Source organism: Octodon degus, unplaced genomic scaffold, assembly GCF_000260255.1.
Source record: "Octodon degus isolate 3935 unplaced genomic scaffold, OctDeg1.0 scaffold00171, whole genome shotgun sequence".
NCBI classification, from domain to species: Eukaryota; Metazoa; Chordata; class Mammalia; order Rodentia; family Octodontidae; genus Octodon; species Octodon degus.
The window spans coordinates 2,169,724-2,191,455 of NW_004524747.1; the positions used below are offsets into that span (position 1 = coordinate 2,169,724).

The following is a 21,732-nucleotide window of genomic DNA, read 5'->3' on the forward strand; positions in this document are numbered from 1 at the left end:
CCACAATATTCCTTTTCCTGTCTCTTGCTTTCCTTCACCACTGCCTTCTAAAGATAGCTTCTTGATGGGCCAGCAAGATAGCTCAGTGGACTAAAGCACCTACTTAGGCAAGCTTAGGCAAGCACAGAGACCACAGTTTGATACCCCGCACATGCTGTGCCAGCCTGCCCCCAGGGTGGACTGAGCCAGCCATACTGCAGGCCTGGGTGCAAGCTTGTAATCCCAGTGCTGGGGAGCCTGAAAGCAGGATACAAGTCCAAGTTGTGTAGTGAGATCCTGTACAACCAAATACATAAAACGGATACCCTCTTGAGCAAATGATGCTACAAAAATGTGTTATCCACATGCATAAGATTGAATCCAGATCTATATCTCTCACCCTGTACCAAAATAAAAACTAAAATAGATTGAAGACATACATATGAAAACAGAAATGTTGAAACTTTTTGTCACTGCTGAGAGAAAAATTGGAAAGACTCTCAAAGACATAGGTAGAGACAAGGACTATTGGAAAGGAACCCCCACTGTACAAGATCCAATACCAAGAAACAACAAATGGGACTATACTCACTTAAAACTTCTGAACAGAGAAGAAAAAAGCAGAGTGATGACCTACAAAACCTACAAAAAAGTCTTTTGTCAGCTACTCTTCAAAGGACTAATATTTAGATTACATAAGGAACTTAAAAATATTAGAACTCTATATTGGTGAGGCTGACGCAGGAAATCTACAGCAAGTCCAAGGCTAGCCTGGGCTATATAGCCAGTTCGCAGCCAACCTGAACTATAAAGTAAGATTCTGTCTCAAGAAAATAAAACGTTAGACTCAAAAATAAAAACCAATAAACAAATGGGTAACTGAAATGAATAGAAATTTCTCAAAAGAAAAAGAGCAAATCACTAAGTTCATGATAAAGTGTTCAACACCTTTGGATATTATAGAAATGCAAATCAAAGCAACATGGAGAGTTTAACTTGCCCCAATAAAAGTATCCATCATCAAGGATCCAAACACAAGAAACACAGATGAGGTTATGGGAGAATAGTACTACCTAGCCATAAAGAAGGAAAATTTTATTTCTATGAAAATGAGCAGATCTTGACAATAATATTAAACGAAATAAATCTCATACACAGAAGGTTGAATATCACATGGTTTCTTTTATATCAGAAACCTATAATATAAATAATTTAAAGAGCTAATAAAATAGATTAAAGGTAGGAAGCACTGAAGCAGACTCAGTTGAGATAGGAAGGACATTTAAAGAACAGAGAGAGAGCCTAGGACAGTGTGGGGGAAGGGCAGGAAAATTATCAAGATGTTATACGTATACATAACAATTCCCCAAGAAAAATGTAATTATTATGTTTTACAAACATATACTAATAAAGTTTTTCTGTCACCTTTTCAGGGAGGCCATGACATGAACTAAAGTACCAAGAATAATCTAGGACATATTAATTCATGGTATAGTAGATGACAAACAAATTTCTATTTCAGTGGTGTGGCCACCAGGAATTTCAGTTCAGTCAATTCATCAACATACTGACCTGGTAATGCACATGGTAAGAAACATACGAGGACTGATAATAATCTAGAAAGCAGATATTCTTATTCCCTCCCACATCCACATTGATGCTGTTGCCTAATATATTTGGTTAGGGAATAAAAATACAAATCAGCTGCATACAATGACCCAGATCTGTTATCCGTGCACTCTTAGAGACTGAAGAAGAAGAATTACAATCTGCAAAGTATCCTGGGCAAATTAGCATAACCCTATCTCAAAATAAAATATAAAAAAAGTCTGGGGACATAGCCACATACTGAAAAAAATACAAATTCTTCAGTTAAATAGAAGATAAGTTTTCCCTTGTATATTCTCCCTTTTCACTGAATATAGAGATTCTAGATTCCAATACTTAGGACAGTTCTCAGAGAAGAATTAATGAAAATTAAGACACTTGGCCATTAGTCACATTCGAAAGCACCCTTCTTTTCACACTGAGTATTCACCTCTATAGCAGAATTATAAGAAAAAATTCTAAGGAAGCTTGGCAATTTGAATAAGCACGTTGTGTAAGTGTCTCTCAGAAAGTAGGAGAAAAACTAGTATGTAACTGTATGTCAAATATTGACAACAAAGTACAGGGTCATTGAACAAAATGTTTTTGCTCAAGAAAAAGATTAATAGATACCTAAAATCATATTTATTTTGAAAATCCTAAAATTTCCCCATTAATTATATGCTCCCATATGTGCAAAGAAATATGCAATATTACTATGCACATTAGCAATATTACAGAGGGAGCCAGACATGAAATTCAAGATGATCCAAACTTCTCAATGCAATAATATAAGGTGCATTCTGTTGTGTACATCTGGTCAACACTGGAGTGGCTCTCCCAGAACCAAGAAACAAAAATCAAAATTGGAGTTTAGCCTAACTTCAACATTGGTCATGTATGGGGATTCACCCAATGACTGTCTTTCTACAACTATGCCTCACACTCTTAATGAGACCACTCTTTATGAAAACATGGGTTTAAGATAGTAAATGCTATAAAATATTTGGAGTCAAAATAGTTTTTTATTTTTGAGATAGTAATCAACTCAAATTAATTGGTGATACTCTGTGGGGCAAACCTACAGTTGATATGGGACACATAATTTTGAATCTCCAAAAGCTTCAAAATGAGTGGGATACTATAAGGTAGAGGATGAGGTGTAAACAAGAACAAAATTCCCTTTATTTCTAAATTTTAGTCACTTTTTCAACTAGCAAAGAAACAATCCAAGGATTGGCTTAATATATGGATATTGCTGGAATAATTGGAAAAAAGAAGATAACAGGCTTGTAAATTGAAAGTGAGAAAACAAAATGCCAAAGTGTTGCCAAAATGGAACACTGTTTATGTTTGTTCATTTGTGCATATTCAAGATGTAGAAGGGTCTCACTGTTACATATTTACTTCAGAGCACTGCCATTATAACACAATCTGCACAGCATGATATGCTCCCCACTTAAGAAACACTCCAAAACTCTAGCGACAGTACACTGACACTGTTTTGCTAGATAAATATGATTTAAAAATAAACAGATCTTTTTGTCTTCTCTGATATATCAAAAATATTTCTTTGAGACACACAACTAGTAAGTAACACATATCAGTATCCATCCTGTGACAGACTGCTAATCCTCTCAGGAGTAAATTGTCTCTTTCAGTATAATTGTTTAACTTTTTTCATCCTTAGTCATAGTTTTCCCAGAAAATATATTATCTCTGTAGATGTCACCACTCCCCAATTAGAAAAGGTAGCGGTACACAACTGGTAGGGACCTCTGTATACTTGAGACTATGACATTTGGGTCTATTGAGGAGGGAATGGATCAGATAATTCAATATAATCTGCAGTGACTAATTTTTGTCTACGGAAAACATTTTGCTTTGTGAATCATGCACTTTTGATTCATTTACAAAACCCAAACAAAACCATTTAATGATGTTTACAGTGAAAAGAAACAGTTGAAGACCAGAATATAATCACCATATTGTGTTTTCTCATCCCTAATACTTCTAGCAGTAGGGCTTCCAGCTAAGCTTGAGTCTAGCTTCTCTCAAGACATAGTCAAGCATTCTGGAGCTTCACTGAGGCTACATAGCAAGATGAACTCCTATTTCTTAATTGAAAAGGACAGGCTGTTGGCATAACATATTTGCATCAGTAAAATATTGAAAGTGACATTTATTCCCAAATCCATCTCAACACTCTGTCTTAGCTGAATTCTATTTAGGCCTTCATAATCTGGTTTATGTGTAGCACACTTTTAAATAGTGCCAAAGCATTAAAGCTGAGTTCACAAAAATAGATTCTCCTTCCTATGTGAGGATGTTACTTCTGATAGGTGTTTGAGGTGTTGTTCACAGTAGCTGAATATTTCAGCTCCCATATGCCCAATAGCATGGATTTGTGTGGTAGCTAGAGGGTTTTGGCACAGACAAAATGGGACATTTGGTACCTTGTGTATTCAGTAAAAAATACACAAACTGTGATCAGAGAACAAAGTCTCTCTCTGGGTGAAGCTAACCAGCCTGATAGAAAAATAAAACCTATCCCTGTGGTCTCTTTGGAGCTGTGTTCCATGTATCTCAACTAATCAAGTGAATTCATTCACTAAAGAAAAAAGAAGCATTTATTCGTGGTGAGAAATCATCCAGTCATCTCCTATGTGTTCAATGTATGTATTTTTCAGAATATATGTCATATCTATACCTATATCTATACCTATAACTAGATCTATATATCTTGTAAAATGGCCAAACTTTCTACTGTCTTAAAGGATCCACATGGGGAGGAGGAATAATTTGACTGGGTGTTCTGATATCTTAAAAACCTGTAGATACTGCTGAGGTTTGAAGAAAGTGCACACATTCATAAGACATTCATGAAAATAAAGTAGTGCAGTGTGCCTGCAAAAATTCTGCATTATTTGGAGCTTATTTTTGCAACGTACAACAAGCCAACCCTTACCATTATCAGGCATCTGAGATCCCATGGAGATTACACTGGTATTCAGCACATCATTGACAGCGGTATCACAATACAGGCTCCTCTGGACATCATGTTCACTGTCAGTCTGGTCACTCTCCTCATGTCCACTATCTTTCAGGCTGTTTCCTTCCAGGTCTTTGAAGGTGGAACTGCTGGGGTGAAGAAAGAATGTTAATGCATAACCACGACAGATATGATTTTTAAAACATTGTTGGTGGAAATGTAAACTAGTACAACTATTACAGAATTCAGTGGGGAGATTTATCAGAGATATTTCTAAAAGTAGAAAGTCCATTTGATCCAGCTATTCCACTTGTAGATATTTTCCTCAAGAAGTTAAAGACATCATAGTACAGTGATACATACATGCCATCATTTATAGCAGTACATTTTATAATGGCTAAATCTTAGAAGTAGCATGTTTATCCATGAACAGATGAATGGATGAAGAAAATGTATCTATACATGATGAAATACTACTCAGCCATAAAGAAAGGTAAATTTGAGACATTCTTAGGAAAATGGATATGCCCAGAAATAGCTGGCAAACAAGTAGCCTATCTAAGATCAAACTCAGGTAATTTGGAGTTTCAGAGCTTAAAACCTTAACTACTATGTATATTCCTTTCTAAACATGGTCTAGCAATAAACACTAAAAAGAAAAATGGGCAGAAACTAAAGAAATACACAAAATACGGAGGATTATCTGGGTTGGAAAACCTCACTCAGTTTAACTGAAAAAGGCAGAAGAATGAATTAAAGAAAAAGGCAGGAGCTGAGAAGAGGGAGCCTTTGTGTATGGAAAGTATGGCAGCTAATTTCAGTGTCAACTGAATCAGTCACAGGATGCCCCACTAACTAGTTCAGCATTATTTGGGGGGTTTATCTGTGAACATGTTCCTAGAACAGATTAGTATTTGAGCTTCAGACACTGAGTAAGGTGGCATCTGACTCTCCTCATTGTAGGTGGATGTCACTTAACCTACGGAAAGCTTAATTACAATAAAAATAAAGCAGAAAGTTGAGTTTTCTCCCTGCCAAATGCCTGAGTTGGGTCACCAATATTCTATTTCAATTAGTGCCCCTGATTCTTAGTCCTGCAGACCCAGATTTGCATCTATACCATTGATTCTCTGGTTCTATATCACCAACTTTTCTCCTCATCCACCTTACAGATGGCAGAGCACAGAACCTCTCAGCTTGTACAACTGCATGAATTACTACCTTCTAATTAATTTATTACTAGATATACAGAAACACAAATACCTATGGTAGCTCCTTATATCTGGAGAACTCTCACTAAGGCAGATGGTAAAATGGAAGTGAAAGCCAAACACACAAGCTTAAATATCCCATAATTTGTCTTATATGGGAAAATGAGAGTAAAACTAAAAAAAGCAAAATAAAAGGTATAAAATAAAATTAGGGAAACAGTTCAATTTGTGGGGAAGGGAATCGAGAAAAGGAGCATGGGGAAGGGAGGGAAAGATAAGGGATTTAAAGAAAAGGAATTGGGTTGTATTATGTGCACACACCAATTCCACACAAGAATTACAAACATTATGTGCCAAAAACATGTGCCAAAAGAGGAGTATCAAGAGATGGAAGGACAGGAAAGGAAGGAAAGGAAAAAGATATTTTTAAAAAAGAATGAAGATGTGTTATGTACATGTATCAACTTCCCACAAAAAATGTAAACATGACGTACTATACATATGGGGCACTAAACTAAGACTTAAAAATATTAAATAGTGACAGCCAGAAAATAAGTATCATTATAACAATGGGCATAATCATACTAAAAACATAGAAACTTTGTATTAACAGATTTATGAGTAAAATTTCCTTCCACATATTAAACCAATCCATCACAAATTGCACTAAGAATACTACCCAGGATTCCACAGCATTTCTCACAGAATTGAGGCTAATCCATATGGTACACCCATGGAGAACCCATCAGCTACTATAAAACTCTGTATGTCTTGCCTGAATCTACAACTGTGTTGCAGCATGGATCACAAGTTATGCATCTGAAATAGCTAATAGATGGTAAACCTATTCCCTAGGCAGTGAAATGGCAGCAAAGATTAATCAAGATGTATTGTTCTCTCAACCAACAAGTGTTATACTTTTTAATTAGAATAAGTCCAACAGACCTAAATTCCTCTGACAAGGGAGCCCTGTGAAGATGACATTGGAAGTTGAGTGATCTGCTCAGTGTTTTACATTCACATGCCCTGCTTTCTGAGACTTTGATAAGACTATGCAATACATATGATGAAGAGCTGTAATGTAGATTCAATAAATAAAATGTCACTCTATGTACATGGTCAACAAGATCTACATTTTTTAACACGTACCCAACCTAGATGTTGAATCCTTGCTGACATGAATATAAAAAGGAAATGATCAGAACAGCAGTAATGACAAAGCCATAATTATAAGAAAATGAAAAGTAGAATGAATCATGGACCTGTTAGGTAAATATTTTCAGAAACAATTGAAGCCAGCATGGTGGGAAGCTAAGGCAGAAGGATCACAAATGCAAGCCCAGCCTGGGAAATTTAACAATTTAGTGAGAGTGTCTCAATTTTTTTAAATAACGTACTAGTGATATAGCTCAATGAAAATGTTCTGGATTCAGGAAAAGAAAATTTTAAGGATACCTGAGCACCAACTTTGCTAAAACTAAGATTACTCAATAGGCCAGCTAACTAAGCCCCTCCAATATATGTGATACAGCTAACTCGGTTCTATATACCATCTGGGATGCACGGTCAGGAAGCCCAATTGGACACACCTGATTTATAGTATTTCATAATTTCAAGATTTGTGGTACAAAAAAAAAGATTTACAGTACAGATTCTGGGGCTTTCTGTGGATACTAATCCCACAGTTCAAATAGATTCAGTTTTGCATTTTAGAAAAACAGTGGTCTGCCTATAAGTATGCATATACCTCAGAAGAAAGGAAATGACCTACATGAATGTCTGTGGTGGTTAATTGACTCATTGTCAATTTGGGAACACTCAGCTGAAATCAGTCAGCATGGTCATGCCTCTGGCAGACCACTTTAAGAGGCTTAACAAAACAGTTGAAAAGGAGAATGTGTGAGCAGAATTTCAGCTGATCTTCCCTGGAAGAGCTGTGTCATAGCTGCTTTTCCTCAGAAGAATTTTGGCAGATTTTCTTTGGCCACTTGCTTTCTTCATTAGAGCATCAATCTTAGATGTTCAACAAGTCTGAGCTTCCAGTACAGATCCCTCAGCCTTCTGGCTGACACCTTTCAGCTTCCAGCACTGGCCCTTGCACCTTTCTGGCACAGATCCTTCTGTCTCACGATGTGGACTTACACAAGACTTTGCCATAAGCTCCAAGGCCTGGCCTGGATCCTTCAGATACCCATTGTACACATAAACATCTTTCACTCTCCTACTTCTGACTGTAGTTAGCATTGACTACTACAATATCTTAGGCTGCTCCAGTTTTATAACACATACTTATTTTTCAGCATGTATTATGTGATTTCTGAAACAAAATGAAATATGCTCTAATTTTCAACACGAAAATGTCATTTTAATCTGCAGAAGTGAAGTCTAAAATGACTGCATTTCACCAGTTGCCAAAATTTGTTGAGATATATAATAATGAGGATATAGAACAGTGTTTCTTAAGCTAGATACTACTGACATTTTGGCTACAAAACTCTGGTTATCCTGTACATGGGAAGTGTCTAGCAATATCTCTTTCCTTTACCCACTAGATAATAATAATGAACCCCCACTTAAGGGTACTAACAATTTTTCTTCAGAAAGACATTGCCATATATCCCCTAGTTCAGAACAACTATTGTAAGCTATTTAACTGAAATTTCTACAGCAAACTGTACTAGAAAAAGTACTGAACTTGGAGCCATTAGAACAAGTGAAAATCCATATTCAGCTACATTATCTATATGACTCTGGGGTTTATATTTAATGTCTCTGATTTTCAATTTCCTTATCCACAAAATGCATTTGCTCAAAGCTACTTCACAAAAGCACTCAGTAAGATATTGTATATGAAGTACCAGATATACATAAATGCTCAATGCACTATTATTCAATATGATTATTATGTATGGCAAATTATTATTACTTCTTAAAAATAATTTCACTGAGAAACAAATAGCAATGAGACAGTTTCAAAACCAATTAGTAGGACAGTTTCAATAATTAATACATTGAATATTGTTGTCTTCTTAGTGGTTATTCATAGTACAAGATGCAGATATGATATCCTGTCCACAAACACTATTAGAACAAATCTTTCTGTTCATTGAATTAAGAGAAAGTAGCTGTACATCTATCCTAACTATTTTGAATTCTTACTTATTTACAATTAAACGTTACATCCATGGTATTGTGTAGGCTTAGTAGAAGAAATGTATATGTTTTTATGTATTTTGTAAACAATAGTCAGATACACTGTCATTTTTCCAAAAACACAAAACCAGAAAAAGTTCTCCCATCAAATATGTTATCTTTCCTTTATTGAATTATGAGAACTATATAACATATATATCTTTTTGGCTTTGTTTCCCAAAGGCGGCATGGAAAATGTAATGTTTAATTGCAACATGTTACCTCCCTGGATGCCAAGAATCTCTAACTTGCTTTTCCTAATTGGTTTTAGATCTATCTTTAAAAAGTTCATTCATGCATTGTATTTGCAGCTGAATGTGATAAGCTACGTGCAAAGTGTTATGGGTTGGGGCTGGAGAGATGGCTCAGTGGTCTAAGGCACTACTTAGAACAAGCTTGGCAAAGCATCAGGGACCGCGGTTCAATCCCCCAGCACCACATGCCAGCCAGCCCCGCCCCCTGGTGGGCTGAGCTGGCCAAACACACACACACAACACACTCTCTCTCTCTCTCTCTCTCTCTCTCTCTCAAATAAATAAAAAATTAAAAAAAAATTTAAAAAAAAGTGTTATGGATTAATGAATAGAGGGATTTGTTCTAATAGTGTTCGTAAATAGGATATCATGTCTGCATCTTGTACAGCAAATAACCACTAGGAAGAATGTATGCAATGTGCTAATTATTGAAACTTTCCTACCAATTTGTTTTGAAACTGTCTCATTGCTATTTGTTTCTCAATAAAATTATGGAAAAAAACAAAGTTTTATGGGATTTTTTAGGTAAAAGGGATAGAAACAATGAACTATAAATTATTAGCTACTAGGACTTAAGGAATTTATAATGTGAGCATGTGAAGTTATGCATTCTCAGAAAGAAAAGCAAAATATATAACTACTACCTGTCAATCTTGGGATAATTAACTCCTTTAAGGATCAGTTTGCCCATATGACAAACTGCCACGTATTATTACCTTATAAGGACATACAGAGGTTTAATGAATAGGTTTGTGTAATAGTTTAACACCCACTGAGAAAGATGCTACAAATTGTAAAACAGTGTGGTAAATGGCTACTCACCAAAAGCAAATAAAATTTTATGCAAGGCATAAAAAATACTGCTCTTGCTTACTTTATTACCTGTGTACCTCTTGGGAGATGAAAAATGACTGTAAAGCAACTTTTGTGAGACAATGAATTAATTGTACCTGTTTGCAATAGTATTACAAATAAAAATGTTTTTATTTCTGCTTTGGTGGCCAATGAAAGGATAGGTTCATTTCAGAAAATCTAGAACAGGGTTCTGCAAACAAGTTATTAAGCAAGTCACTGATAAATGGGTATCATATAAATTCTAGCCTATATTTACCCTTTAGTACATTAAAACTTTTCCAAAAGAGAGAAGAATATGAAAGGTCTCATCTCTAATAGGTGACACTACACACTCAAGGAATGTCATCCAAGACTAAGAATATGAAGAAAGCAAAAGTCAGGAATGTTGTAACCATATTCAAGAAGCACCATGAATATTGTGTAGAGGTTCCTGTAACACCTGTATCACAATTACCTTGGAAGCCTGTTAGAACTGTGGGTTTTCTAGGGGTAGAGCTCTATAGACTTCTTTTATCCAATCCTTCAGGTGACAACAGTGCATATTAAAATTCACAAATTGCTAAGTTTAAAGAGAAGTTTAGCGCTAGTTTTAAATGGAAAAAATGCTGAGGCTTTCTTGAATCTTTGTTTCTGCATTCAATAAGCATGCACCATGACTTACATTATACAAAGCACTATACCAAAACCTCCAGGGCAAATTTGGTGATAAAGAAAAGAAATGTTCATGGCTTGGGAGCTGATGTTTCCTTTCCTTTCCACATTGCTTCAGTGTGTGATGCATTACCTGTTTTATTTCCTTTAAGCTACACCCTCAAGGCTTGCTTGGTACTGCTCCAAGAGCATGGCAGGAGTGAATATCAGAAAGCAGCAAAGGAAGTAGGCATAAGAAAAGAAAGCAATGCAACAGGGGCAAACTACCATGCCTGGCTTTCCTTGCTCTAAGAAAAGAGTAAGGAAATGAACATAGTAGGAGTAAAATTCATTCAGAAAAAATCCAAACTGCGTTGGCTTCTTAACCTGGAGCTCTCTGGTAAACCTCTTTGGAATGCCTATATCTTGCAAAGAACTCTCCTCAAAAAGAGCAAAAGAGATGTAATACTAGATTTTTCAGTGAAGAAAATTATGAAGAACATGCCACATACATTTTATTTTTCAGATCCACTCTTCATACCCCTCAGCATTGGTTTATGCCTATGAAAACCCCTTATGTCTGATTTCCCATTGGGATTAGCCCATGGAGAACACAGCAGGCAATTAGAAGATGAGAGCAGACATGTGCTAACTAAAGATATATCTACAGTAATGACAATGTTTTCTATTCTAACTGGTCTTCAATCCTTGCAAAATAACAGTAGAAACATGATGAAACAAGGAAATAAGATAATTGCAAAAAGTGCAATGCCACAAAACTGATGTCATGGTCACTGAGGTAGTGCAAGTTTCATCCAAAAAACTAAAACACCAAACAGTAAAAATGTTTGAAGTGATTTTAAAAAAACAAAACTAGCAAATCATGAGATTTCCAATGAGCTCAAAGAATATATAAATAAAGAGTTCAATTAATAAAAATTTCAACAAGCTCGTTGATTGAGTTAGAAGATATAATCCAAAATATGAACAGTTAAGAATTAGAGAATATCAAGCAGAAATCCCAGAAAGAAAAATTCAACAGAAAATATGGACAGCAAGCACAAGCAATCTGAAAAGAGATGGTCAAGGCCTCAAGACCAGGTTGCTGTAACAGATAATGTGAGTAGTAACATTACAAAAGCAAGATATCATGAATGCTAAATCTAAAAGCTACTAATGACTTTAAAAATCATCCAAAGAATTAAAGACATTCTGAATACCCAATGAGTCATTGAAGAAATCAAGGAAAATATTAAATAACATTGAAAATTAAAAGACAATGCCTGTAAAACACAACAGAACTTCTTGAACACAATAAAAATAATACTAAGAGGGAATCTGACTGCAATAATCCTCACCATAGCAAAACAGAAAGCTCAAATAAACAAATGAACTATGAGCCACAAGATCCTAGAAAAAGACCACATCTAAGTCCAAACAAAATTTCAAAAATAAAATCACTATGATCAGAGGATAAATTGATGAATTTAAAATTTTAAAAATATAGTTTTGACATAATAAACAAAATAAACACCTTGTAAATAGGATATCATGTCTGCATCTTGCAGCAAATAACCACTAGGAAGACAGTATGCAATGTGTTAACTATTGAAACTCTCCTACCAATTTGATATGACTTTTCTTTTTTGGCAGAACTGGGGATTGAACTCAGCCCCTTGTGCTTGCCAAGGAAGCGCTTATTCCACTGAGCCATCTCCCCAGCCCATCCAATTTGATTTGGAACTGTCTCATTGCTATTTGTTTCTCAATAAAATTATGGAAAGTAAATAAATAAATAAATACTTAGTCAAACATACCAAAAGAAAGAGAAAGAAGATTCATATCAATTCAATTTGAAATGAAGAGGATGAAATTACAAGACATCATCAAAATCCAGAAGATAGTAGCTAAAATGAAAACTGCATTTAAACATGTTGAAAAATATTGAAGAAATTAATATATACATAAAATCATACAAATTACCAAAACCAACCCAAGAAACATAACCTTTTTGAATATTCTGATAACAAGCAATGAAAGTGAAGTGACAATAGAAGCCTACAACCTAAATAAAGGCTAAGATCTAATGAATTCACTTCTCTACTCTACAAAACATTTAGGGACATTCTATTACCAATACCCCTCAGTTTCCCCAGTGAAACTGAAAGAGAAGTAATGCTTCTGAACTCATTTCTGGAAATCTGCATCATTTTGATCCCTCAACCAGACAAAGGCTCAACTAAAAAAAAGTGCAGACCAATCTCCTTAATAAAAATAGGCCTAAAATAGAACATTGGCAAATAGCATTCAACATATCATAAAAGGTTCATACAACATGATCAAATAGGTTTTACCACAGTTTTGCAAAAATAGTTCAATATATGCAAATTTAAAAATAAAATTCATCACATAAATAAGAGCAAGGACAAAATCTGCATGATCAAAGACATAGATGGAGAAAAAGGTTTGACAAAACCAACACCCTTCCATGATTTAAAAAAAAAAATCCTTTTTTTTTTTTTTTTTTTTTTTTGGCAGAACCAGAGATTGAACTCAGACCCTTGCGCTTGCCAGGGAAGTGCTTATTCTACTGAGCCATCTCCCCAGCCACCAAAAAATCTTAAAGAGAACAAGCATATAAAGACCTTACCTACATGTCATAAAAGCTATTTATGGAAAACCAACTGCTAGTATTACATTAAATGAGGAAAACCTGAGAGCTTTCCCTCTAAAATCAGGAACAAGATAAAAATACCCACTACCACCATTTCTGTTCAGTAGAAGAAAGATCTGTACTAATATTGTTTGGACAGGATATTCTGTTGCATCTGGTACTATGGATAACCGCTAAGAAGATAACAATGTACAATGTATTAATTATTGAGACTGTCCCACTAATAAGTTTTAAAACTGTCTCATTGACATTTGTTTCTCAATAAAATAAATTTTTTAAAAAATTATCTAAAGAATTGGACAAAAGAAATAAAAGGGATACATATGTATAGGAAAGAAAAAAGTTATCACTATTTGCAAAGGACATGATAACTTCAATGCTCTGAAAAATGAGAATGAAGAGGGCATAAGGAAATAGAAAGATGGCCCATGTGCCTGTATAGGCAGAACAAAAATGGCCATGTAGTGATGCAATCCCAATCAAAATACCAACAGTATTCCTCAAAGAGCTAGCGGAAAATTCTCTGAAAGTCAATATGAAACCAGAAGTGTCCTAGAATAGCAAAAGCAATCTTGAGCAAGAGTAAGGCAGATGATATTACATTGCAGTTTTAAATTATACTACAGGGGCTGGGGAGATGGCTCAGTAGGATAAGCGTTTGACTGGCAAACGCAAGGATCTGAGTTCAACCCCTGGTTCTGCAAAAAAAGAAAAAATGTATATATATATATGTATATGTATATGTATATACAAAATAGTTAGCATGGATAAACAGCTACTTTCTCTTAATTCAATGAGAAGAAAGTTTTGAACTACTAGTGTTTAGACAAGATATTATGTCTGCATCTTGTACTATGAATAAATACTATGAAGACAATATGGAATGTATTAATTATTGTAACTGTCCTAATAACCTGTTTTGAAACTGTCTCATTGTTATTTCTCAATAAAATTAATATAAAAAACAAAAAAACAAAGATACAGTGATTTAAAAAACGTGTCATGACACTGACACAAAACAGACATGTATATCAATCAACAGTACAGAATGTAAGAAGCAGAAATGTCCCCAGCCACTTTCATCTGTTTGATCTTTCACAAAAGGTTTGCTAAAAACATATGCTGGGGAAAAATAAAACAGACTCTTTAGCAAATAGTGGTGTGGAAATTCTATGTAGAAGATTCAAGCTGTGTCCATATCTCTTACTATTTACTAAAACAATATCAAAATGGATCAAAGATACACATATTAAAACAAAGAATGAACATGCTGGAAAATAAAATAGACAAAATTCTTGAACTCAGGTATAGGCAAGGACTCTCTGAACAGAACTTAAATTGCACTGAAAATAACAGCAAGAATCAGCAAATGAGTTTACATCTAATTAAAAAGCTTCTGCACAGCAAAGAAAACAAAAACATTACCTACATTATGGTAAAAATTTTCACTCACTCCTCAGATGGAGGACTACCATGTAGAATATATAAAGAACTCAAAAGCATAGAACTGGAAAATAAAAGACCCAATCAAGAAATGGTCTACAAAAATGAATAGACCTTCTCATAGGAAATTCAAATGCCCAATAGACATATGAAAAAATAGTAAACATCACAGGCCAGTAGAAAAACAAAAATTGAAAAACAACACTAAGATTTCATCTTACATCAAAAAGAGTGACAATATTAAGAAATCAAATAAGGCTGGCCAAATAGCTCAGCAGATTAAAACACCTACAAGCAGCCACACGATCTGGGGGTTCAATTCCGCAGCCTGCAGTGCTGGCCCCACCCCCGAGGCACAATGACAGCAACTGAGACTGGGAGTGGTGGCGCGTTCCTGTAATCCCACCTCTTGGGAGGCTGTAAACAGGCAGATCACTACGAGTCCGATCTAGTAGTGAGACCCTGAACAACCTGTAGAACTTTCCCTAAAATACAAAAAAAAAGGAAAAAAATCAAATAATAACAAATGTTGGCCTAGCTGTGGTGAAAAAGGAACACTTCTACATTGGCATTGTGAATGTAAACTATTACAAGCATTGTGGAAATCAGTATGGAGATTTCTCAAACAAATAAAAGTAGAAACTCTGTTTGAACTAGCTATTCTCCTTCTAGCTATTTTCCCCTAAGAGCAAAACATAACATGCTACAGAAGACATACATTCATATCAATGTTCACAGCAGTATAAACCAAAGAGGAAAACCTTGGAAGCAACCTATATGCCCAGAAAATTACAAATGGATGAAGAAAATGTCGTATTTGCTCATAATGGAATAACTATCGTTTCTGATTTTAGAGGGAATGTTTTGGCTTGCCCCGCTTAGTTTAGCACTGGCTATGGAATTGTCATAAATAGTTTATATTACTTTACAATAACATCATTCCATACCTATTTTCAATACGGGATTTAAAAAAACGAATGAAAGGGAAAAATGAAAACAAACCTTTTGTAAATGGAGAATGGAAGAAGAGTCAAAGGGAAGGGAGGCAAATAGGGAAAAATAGGAATTGAGACATATGTTATGTACAGGTACAAATTTCATACCTAGTGTGATCATTAGGTATGAAAAACATGTGCCAGTAAAAAAGCAAACAACAGTAAGAATTTTGATATTAACATGAAAATGTTCTAATAGTTTTGATATTTCTAAATAATAAAATTATGTTAGATATAATGTCAATGTTAATTTCTATATTTATAAATACATATTTATGGAGAGGAATATGATAAAATACCAAAAGTAAAAAAAATACTGCTTCCTCCATAGCAACCACAGAAGAGCAGTAGCCATGGCCTTCTGGTATCCCATGGCCGTGGCCTCAACAAGGTCCACAAGATGACTAAGAATGTGAGCAAACCGAGGTACAGCTGCCAACACGGACACCTCACCAACCACACCAAGTTCATGAGGGACATGATCCAGCAGATGTGCAACTTCGCCCCCTATGAGTGAGCGGCATGCCATGGAGCTGCTCAAGGTCTCCAAGGACAAACATGCCCTCAAATTCATCAAGAAAAGGGTGAGGACGCACATCTGCACCAGGAGGAAGTGTGAGGAGCTGAGCAACGTGCTGACTACCAGGAGGAAGGCAGCTGCCAAGAAGGACTGAGCCCCTCTAGTATAAAGCTTTGCAGAAAGTAAAAAAAAAAATACCAACACTGATTACCTTTCATTAATGTAATAACCAGTAATTATTGTCTTTTATATGTTTATGAATTTTATACAGTAAATTATACAATAAGCATACACGCATTCATTCTAAATTCCAAAAGGGCATAGTTTTCAAAAATTTAATATTTTGCATTTTATAGTAAATTGATATTAGCTGTAGATATAAACAAGCAATCTACTATACCTTTTGATTAAATGGGCTCGGCTGTTTACGTAGTTGGAGTCAAAAGAATAATTTTCAGTCTGCAATGACAAAAAGAAGATTTGTAAGGTTACACACATGATTCATAAGAAAGTGTCCTACTGAAACAAAATTTGTTTCTACTGGTCAAGAAGCAATGAATGAATCTGAAACCAAAGCTATCTAGTAGCAGTAGACTGAAGAACACATTCTATGGAACACTGAGGGTAGTGTGGTGGGAGCAGGTCACCTCTACACTGCCCAATGGCAAAGACAAAAATATTCTCTAGAATATAGCTGGCCACTGACCATGCAACAACATATGGAAAAGAGACAATATGATTCACAATCATTAGAGAAACTAATTGCTTCCCATTACCCAGCAAGTACAATTCTACATCCTTCAAATTGACTAGAAGTTCAAAAGGTATTTTTATCACTAGTAGATAATTAACATGTTAAAATATTTATTTCAAAGATATAAAAATGCAAGAAAGTCAATCCCCCACTGTGGATTTCAACTCTGCACTTCCTTTCGTTTTCAGACATTTGCTCAACACAGGTTATGCAAGAAGACCTTCATTTTATCACAGATACAAAGGCAAACAAGTATTATGCCAAAAACAAAGTGAAGGGCAATCCACAGGGGGTTCCAAAGGCTTTCATCAGCAACATGAAGTTAGCAAGCAAACCTCTGTTTCGTTTTCTGTCATTAAAATACCACTGCCAAATCTGCTTAGAGTGGACTATAGAGTAACAGCTTGACACAAGAAATTGTGCAGTACTGGTCAGACAAAAGAGATGGAGAAATAGTATATAAGCACCCAGAGGTTGCATGCACATAGCCTAAGAAAGGGTGGAAACCAGGGAAAAGTCTACATTGAAGTCAGTGTCCTGGTTAAGTGCACCTAATATTCTTCACTGAAGCTCACCTCTCTGTGTGAACTGAAAAATATCCCAATACATCTTCTCCACCCTCCTATCACCCCAGTAAAAATCCCCACCATTTCGACCATTCCTAGGGTTCTTGTGCAGTCACTTTAATTAAAGGTTCCTGGAAGAGTAAACATAATATTTACCTACTGCACAAAATAACAGATCCCTTTCAGAACACTGCTTGTCAGACTTTAAGTGAACTACGCTTTTAGATGCAGTATTTGCTTTCATAAAATTCACAGTTTGATAGAGGAGAAAATGAGACAGGTCATAGAATATAGATAGGTTAACTACTAAATGAGCACTAAACAGGCCACTGTCAAAGGTACAGATCCTTAATGTCCAGGTGGAACAGTTAGGAAGTGAGCGGGCAATGCATGAGTGGAAGAAAGGAGAAAATATTGAGTAGAAAATTAAAACCCAGCAGTGGCTGATATTGAATCATACCTGTCTATGCCCTCTCATACCCCTCATTTAAAGATAGACTGTGTATTAAATATATATTTACATTACTTTTATCTCAGTGTTCATAACCCTTTTAATTGAAATCACAACTAATTTCTGATGTTGTTGAAAGAAATAGCTTGGGAGACTAAAAATCAAAATGGTCAGGTCATTTCTAATTTGTTCTTAAGAAACTCAATGATGAGCTTCATGCAAACATAATTACAGTTGGAGGCAAACTTTAAGCTGTACTGGGAGTACAATCAAAGTATTTAGTGGAATAGGTTATTCATCACTCAAACAACAAGCATTTTTTAGTTAATTCATGATAGGAAAAATGTGATGTTGGCTATATGTGCTCTTCTTCAATATTCAACACAGTATATTATTTTAAAATACAAGTGCTATGCCAGGGATATAGCTCAGTGGCATAAGCGCCTGCCTAGCAAGCACAAGGTCCTGAGTTTGATCCCTGGTACTGTAAAAATAAATAAATAAATAAATAAGCCTCACTCAATAAAAAATAATGCTATACTGTTAAAACAGAGAATTTATTACCACTCAGAAGTTGACTTACTTCTTCATGTAACTTTGGATAAACTATTTAATTTTAGTGTACCTCAATTTTCTTCTCTCTAACATACAGATAGTAGAATGTGAATCCAAAGGATAATTGCAACTACATTTATTATAACTCACATGGAAATCCTTATCCATTGCATTCTACAGAACTTGAAGCCCAAGTTAGAACTAAGAATTTGACCTAATTTGGGCAATACAATAATAGCATATGCATGTTCCACCTTATCTTCCAAACTTACTAAATCATTTTTGCAGGAAAGGTGGTACACAGACATACTGATACAAAAAAATCTAGAGGAGATTAGCTTTGTAAGAAACATCCCTGTCATGTTTTAAACAGCCAGTTTTCAAAAGAAAATTTTACATCGCTTTGCATATGAAATGTCAAACTTTTTTGACTGTGTTTCAAATATGAAACTCTGTGAATACCTGGCCTCCAGGCATGGAACCAGTGCCACATGTTTGAGAAAAGAAGAAAAATCACAAATGTTATGTCTAGTGACTGTACCTCTTGATTCTTATGGAATAATGTATTTTCCCAGGACAATTCACATTTTCAGCAAGTGGCGAACAGCGCTTGCTTATAGTGACTGAAGTAAATTGACCTTATCCCTCCAGAACACAAATTGTATAACCCTAAGCAGATGTACCAAGCATGACCTGCTCCTTTATGTACAAGAGTGTCTTTGAACTTTATCGGCTTCCTATCATTTTCTTTATTTATTCTAAAAATGGCCCATTTTTATGGATTCTGTCCTTAAAGTATAAATTTCTCCAATCAGCACAAACATAATGGTAGAATCATCTCTGCTGTATCCTAATGCAATTAGTAGCACTAGTCTATGATACAATTTGCTGGAACCAACATTCCCTGAGTGAATCAAATTATACTCATTCACACACTACTTTTGTTTCCTTTAAAAGCAGACTCAGCTCTCCTTATGACACACCTTGATTACAGATATGAGAACAATGTATGCAAAGGAATCATTCTAATTTGATAGACTACACTCTTCTGTCCTCAATTACATTCCAAAAACTCAGCTAACTGGCCACAGATAGTCTACTGTATCATGAGTCTATGTTTACTGACATCAAGTATTTTAGTTTATTTGGTTCCAGGTGTATGCTCAAATTCAAATCATGTACACTAAAAGACTGAATTTCTTCTTGCTTCTAGTAAAGCAAAAATGAGACTCAAATCATCCTGCAAGATATAACTTATTTAATAAATAATTTTCATATATATTAGGCCAGTGGTTCTCAGCTCTAACTGCACATAAGAATTATCTTGGGAACTTTAAAAATATTGCCACTAAGGATCCCACTCCAAGATATTCTTGAGGTACAGTAACTAGCCTAAGTTGAGTGCAGGCACAGGTATTATTCATTTTAGCTCCCCAGGTAATTCTAATATACCTGCAGCATAGAGAACAAAAGTGAACAAGGAGTTGAACACAGGTTTTGCTTTGATGTGCTGTTTTCTAAGTACAATACAGTTAATTAGAAGATGAAAGTCTATCAGATAGTCTGCCATAGTTGTCTCCAAATAGGATAAAGAACCACAGAAGAAATATACTTTTCAAGAAATAACAGAAGAGGGCTGGTGAGATGGCTCAGTGGTCTAAAGCACCTACTTAGAACAAGCTTAGCAAAGCACAGGGACCGCGGTTCAGTCCCCCAGCACCACATGCCAGCCAGCCCCGCCCCCTGGTGGGCTGAGCTGGCCACACACACACACACACACACACAAATAAATAAAATTTTAAAAAAAGAAAGAAATAACAGAAGAGTTCTTTATTATTTATATGACTGTATGGCTCCTGGTTAGCCTCATTTAATCAAAACTTGCTTGACATTATTCCAATCTTATTTCTAAGTGTTTTAAAGACAAATAACATAAAACATTTGCAAGACGAAATTTTCTTTAAATGTCATTTTGATTTTACTAGGAAATGTCCCCATTTTTAGTGAGACAGCCAGGTTAACACAGAAACAAAGGAAAGAGAAGAAATTTGGTTCTGAAAAATTTAAATGTAACATTAAAAAACGGATCAAGAGCAAACCTTCATTTCCATTTTTGATATAAAATAAAAGTCACTTTTCATCTCTTAATATACTCTTCCCAAATATATCATGCAATCAGACATATTTTTCCTAAGATATCATTGATCTCCTCTGACCTAACTTTTGAACAGTTTAAATAGGAGAAAACATGGCAGAACAGAGGTGGAGCCTCATTCAGAACTACTCAGAGAAATCAAGTAAAATTTGGAGCACATACTGGATTGGTCAGGAACAAGATTAAAGACTACAGGGATGCACAATAAATGGAACAGCTAACCCCTTCCCCACAACCTGTGGTAAGAATGGCATGGGGAATTAAAAGCCTTGCATCTCAACATCCTAAGGTCCTGGGCTCTCCCCTGCCCAGGGAAGGAGCAGAAACACACCCCACAGCATCTGCCATCTCATCCTAGGAAGATGCAGACTACAGCAGAGGGGGAGTGAGGTAGCTGAACTTATGGAAGTTAGCACCACACCTGGAGACAGGAAGTAGAATTGGGATTGAGCAGCCTTGGACTACAATAGCATGAGTAGAGGATTAGACCATAGCATAGCACCTCACCTGACCCTGTAACAGACGAACTGAGAGGACAGAGACTTGTCAGTGGAAGACAAACAAGAAGGCTGAAAAAGTACCAGGAGGAGTGAAAGGTGCAGGGCCTGGAAACAGCACAGTGCTTTCTGTCTGAAAGTGGCACAGCAACTGGAAGAGAGATGCTGCCAGCAGACACAAGATAAGGTGTTGGGAGGCCGCTAAGGAACACCCAAGAAGTACTGGATATCTATATCTGGAGGCAAAATCCACCACAAATTTTACTGCAGGTTTGGCAGTGTTATCCACTAGTTTTGTTTCTTCCTTTTTTTTTTTTTTTTTTTTTTAACTGGGAATTGAACTCAGGCCCTTGTCCCTTGTGCTTGCCTGCCAGGCAAGCACTTATTATACTGAGCCATCTCCCCAGCCCCTAATCCATTTT

The 21,732-nt window shown here is 35.7% G+C and overlaps 1 protein-coding gene across 6 annotated transcripts in view; it reads right to left on the bottom strand.

The window, feature by feature from the left end:
* The window catches only part of Pcdh19 (protocadherin 19), a 166,750-nt gene that overhangs the window by 73,281 nt on the left and 71,737 nt on the right, over positions 1-21,732 (bottom strand). For 4 of the 6 annotated variants that reach the window (XM_023703482.1, XM_023703481.1, XM_004643327.2 and 1 more), the window contains 2 exons: positions 16,733-16,791; positions 4,535-4,707 (listed from right to left, as the gene is read on the bottom strand). In XM_023703482.1, the coding sequence (XP_023559250.1) occupies positions 4,535-4,707; positions 16,733-16,791 (232 nt within the window). The remainder of the gene's footprint in view (positions 1-4,534; positions 4,708-16,732; positions 16,792-21,732) is intronic. The other 2 variants (XM_004643328.2, XM_023703483.1) reach the window with 1 other exon arrangement.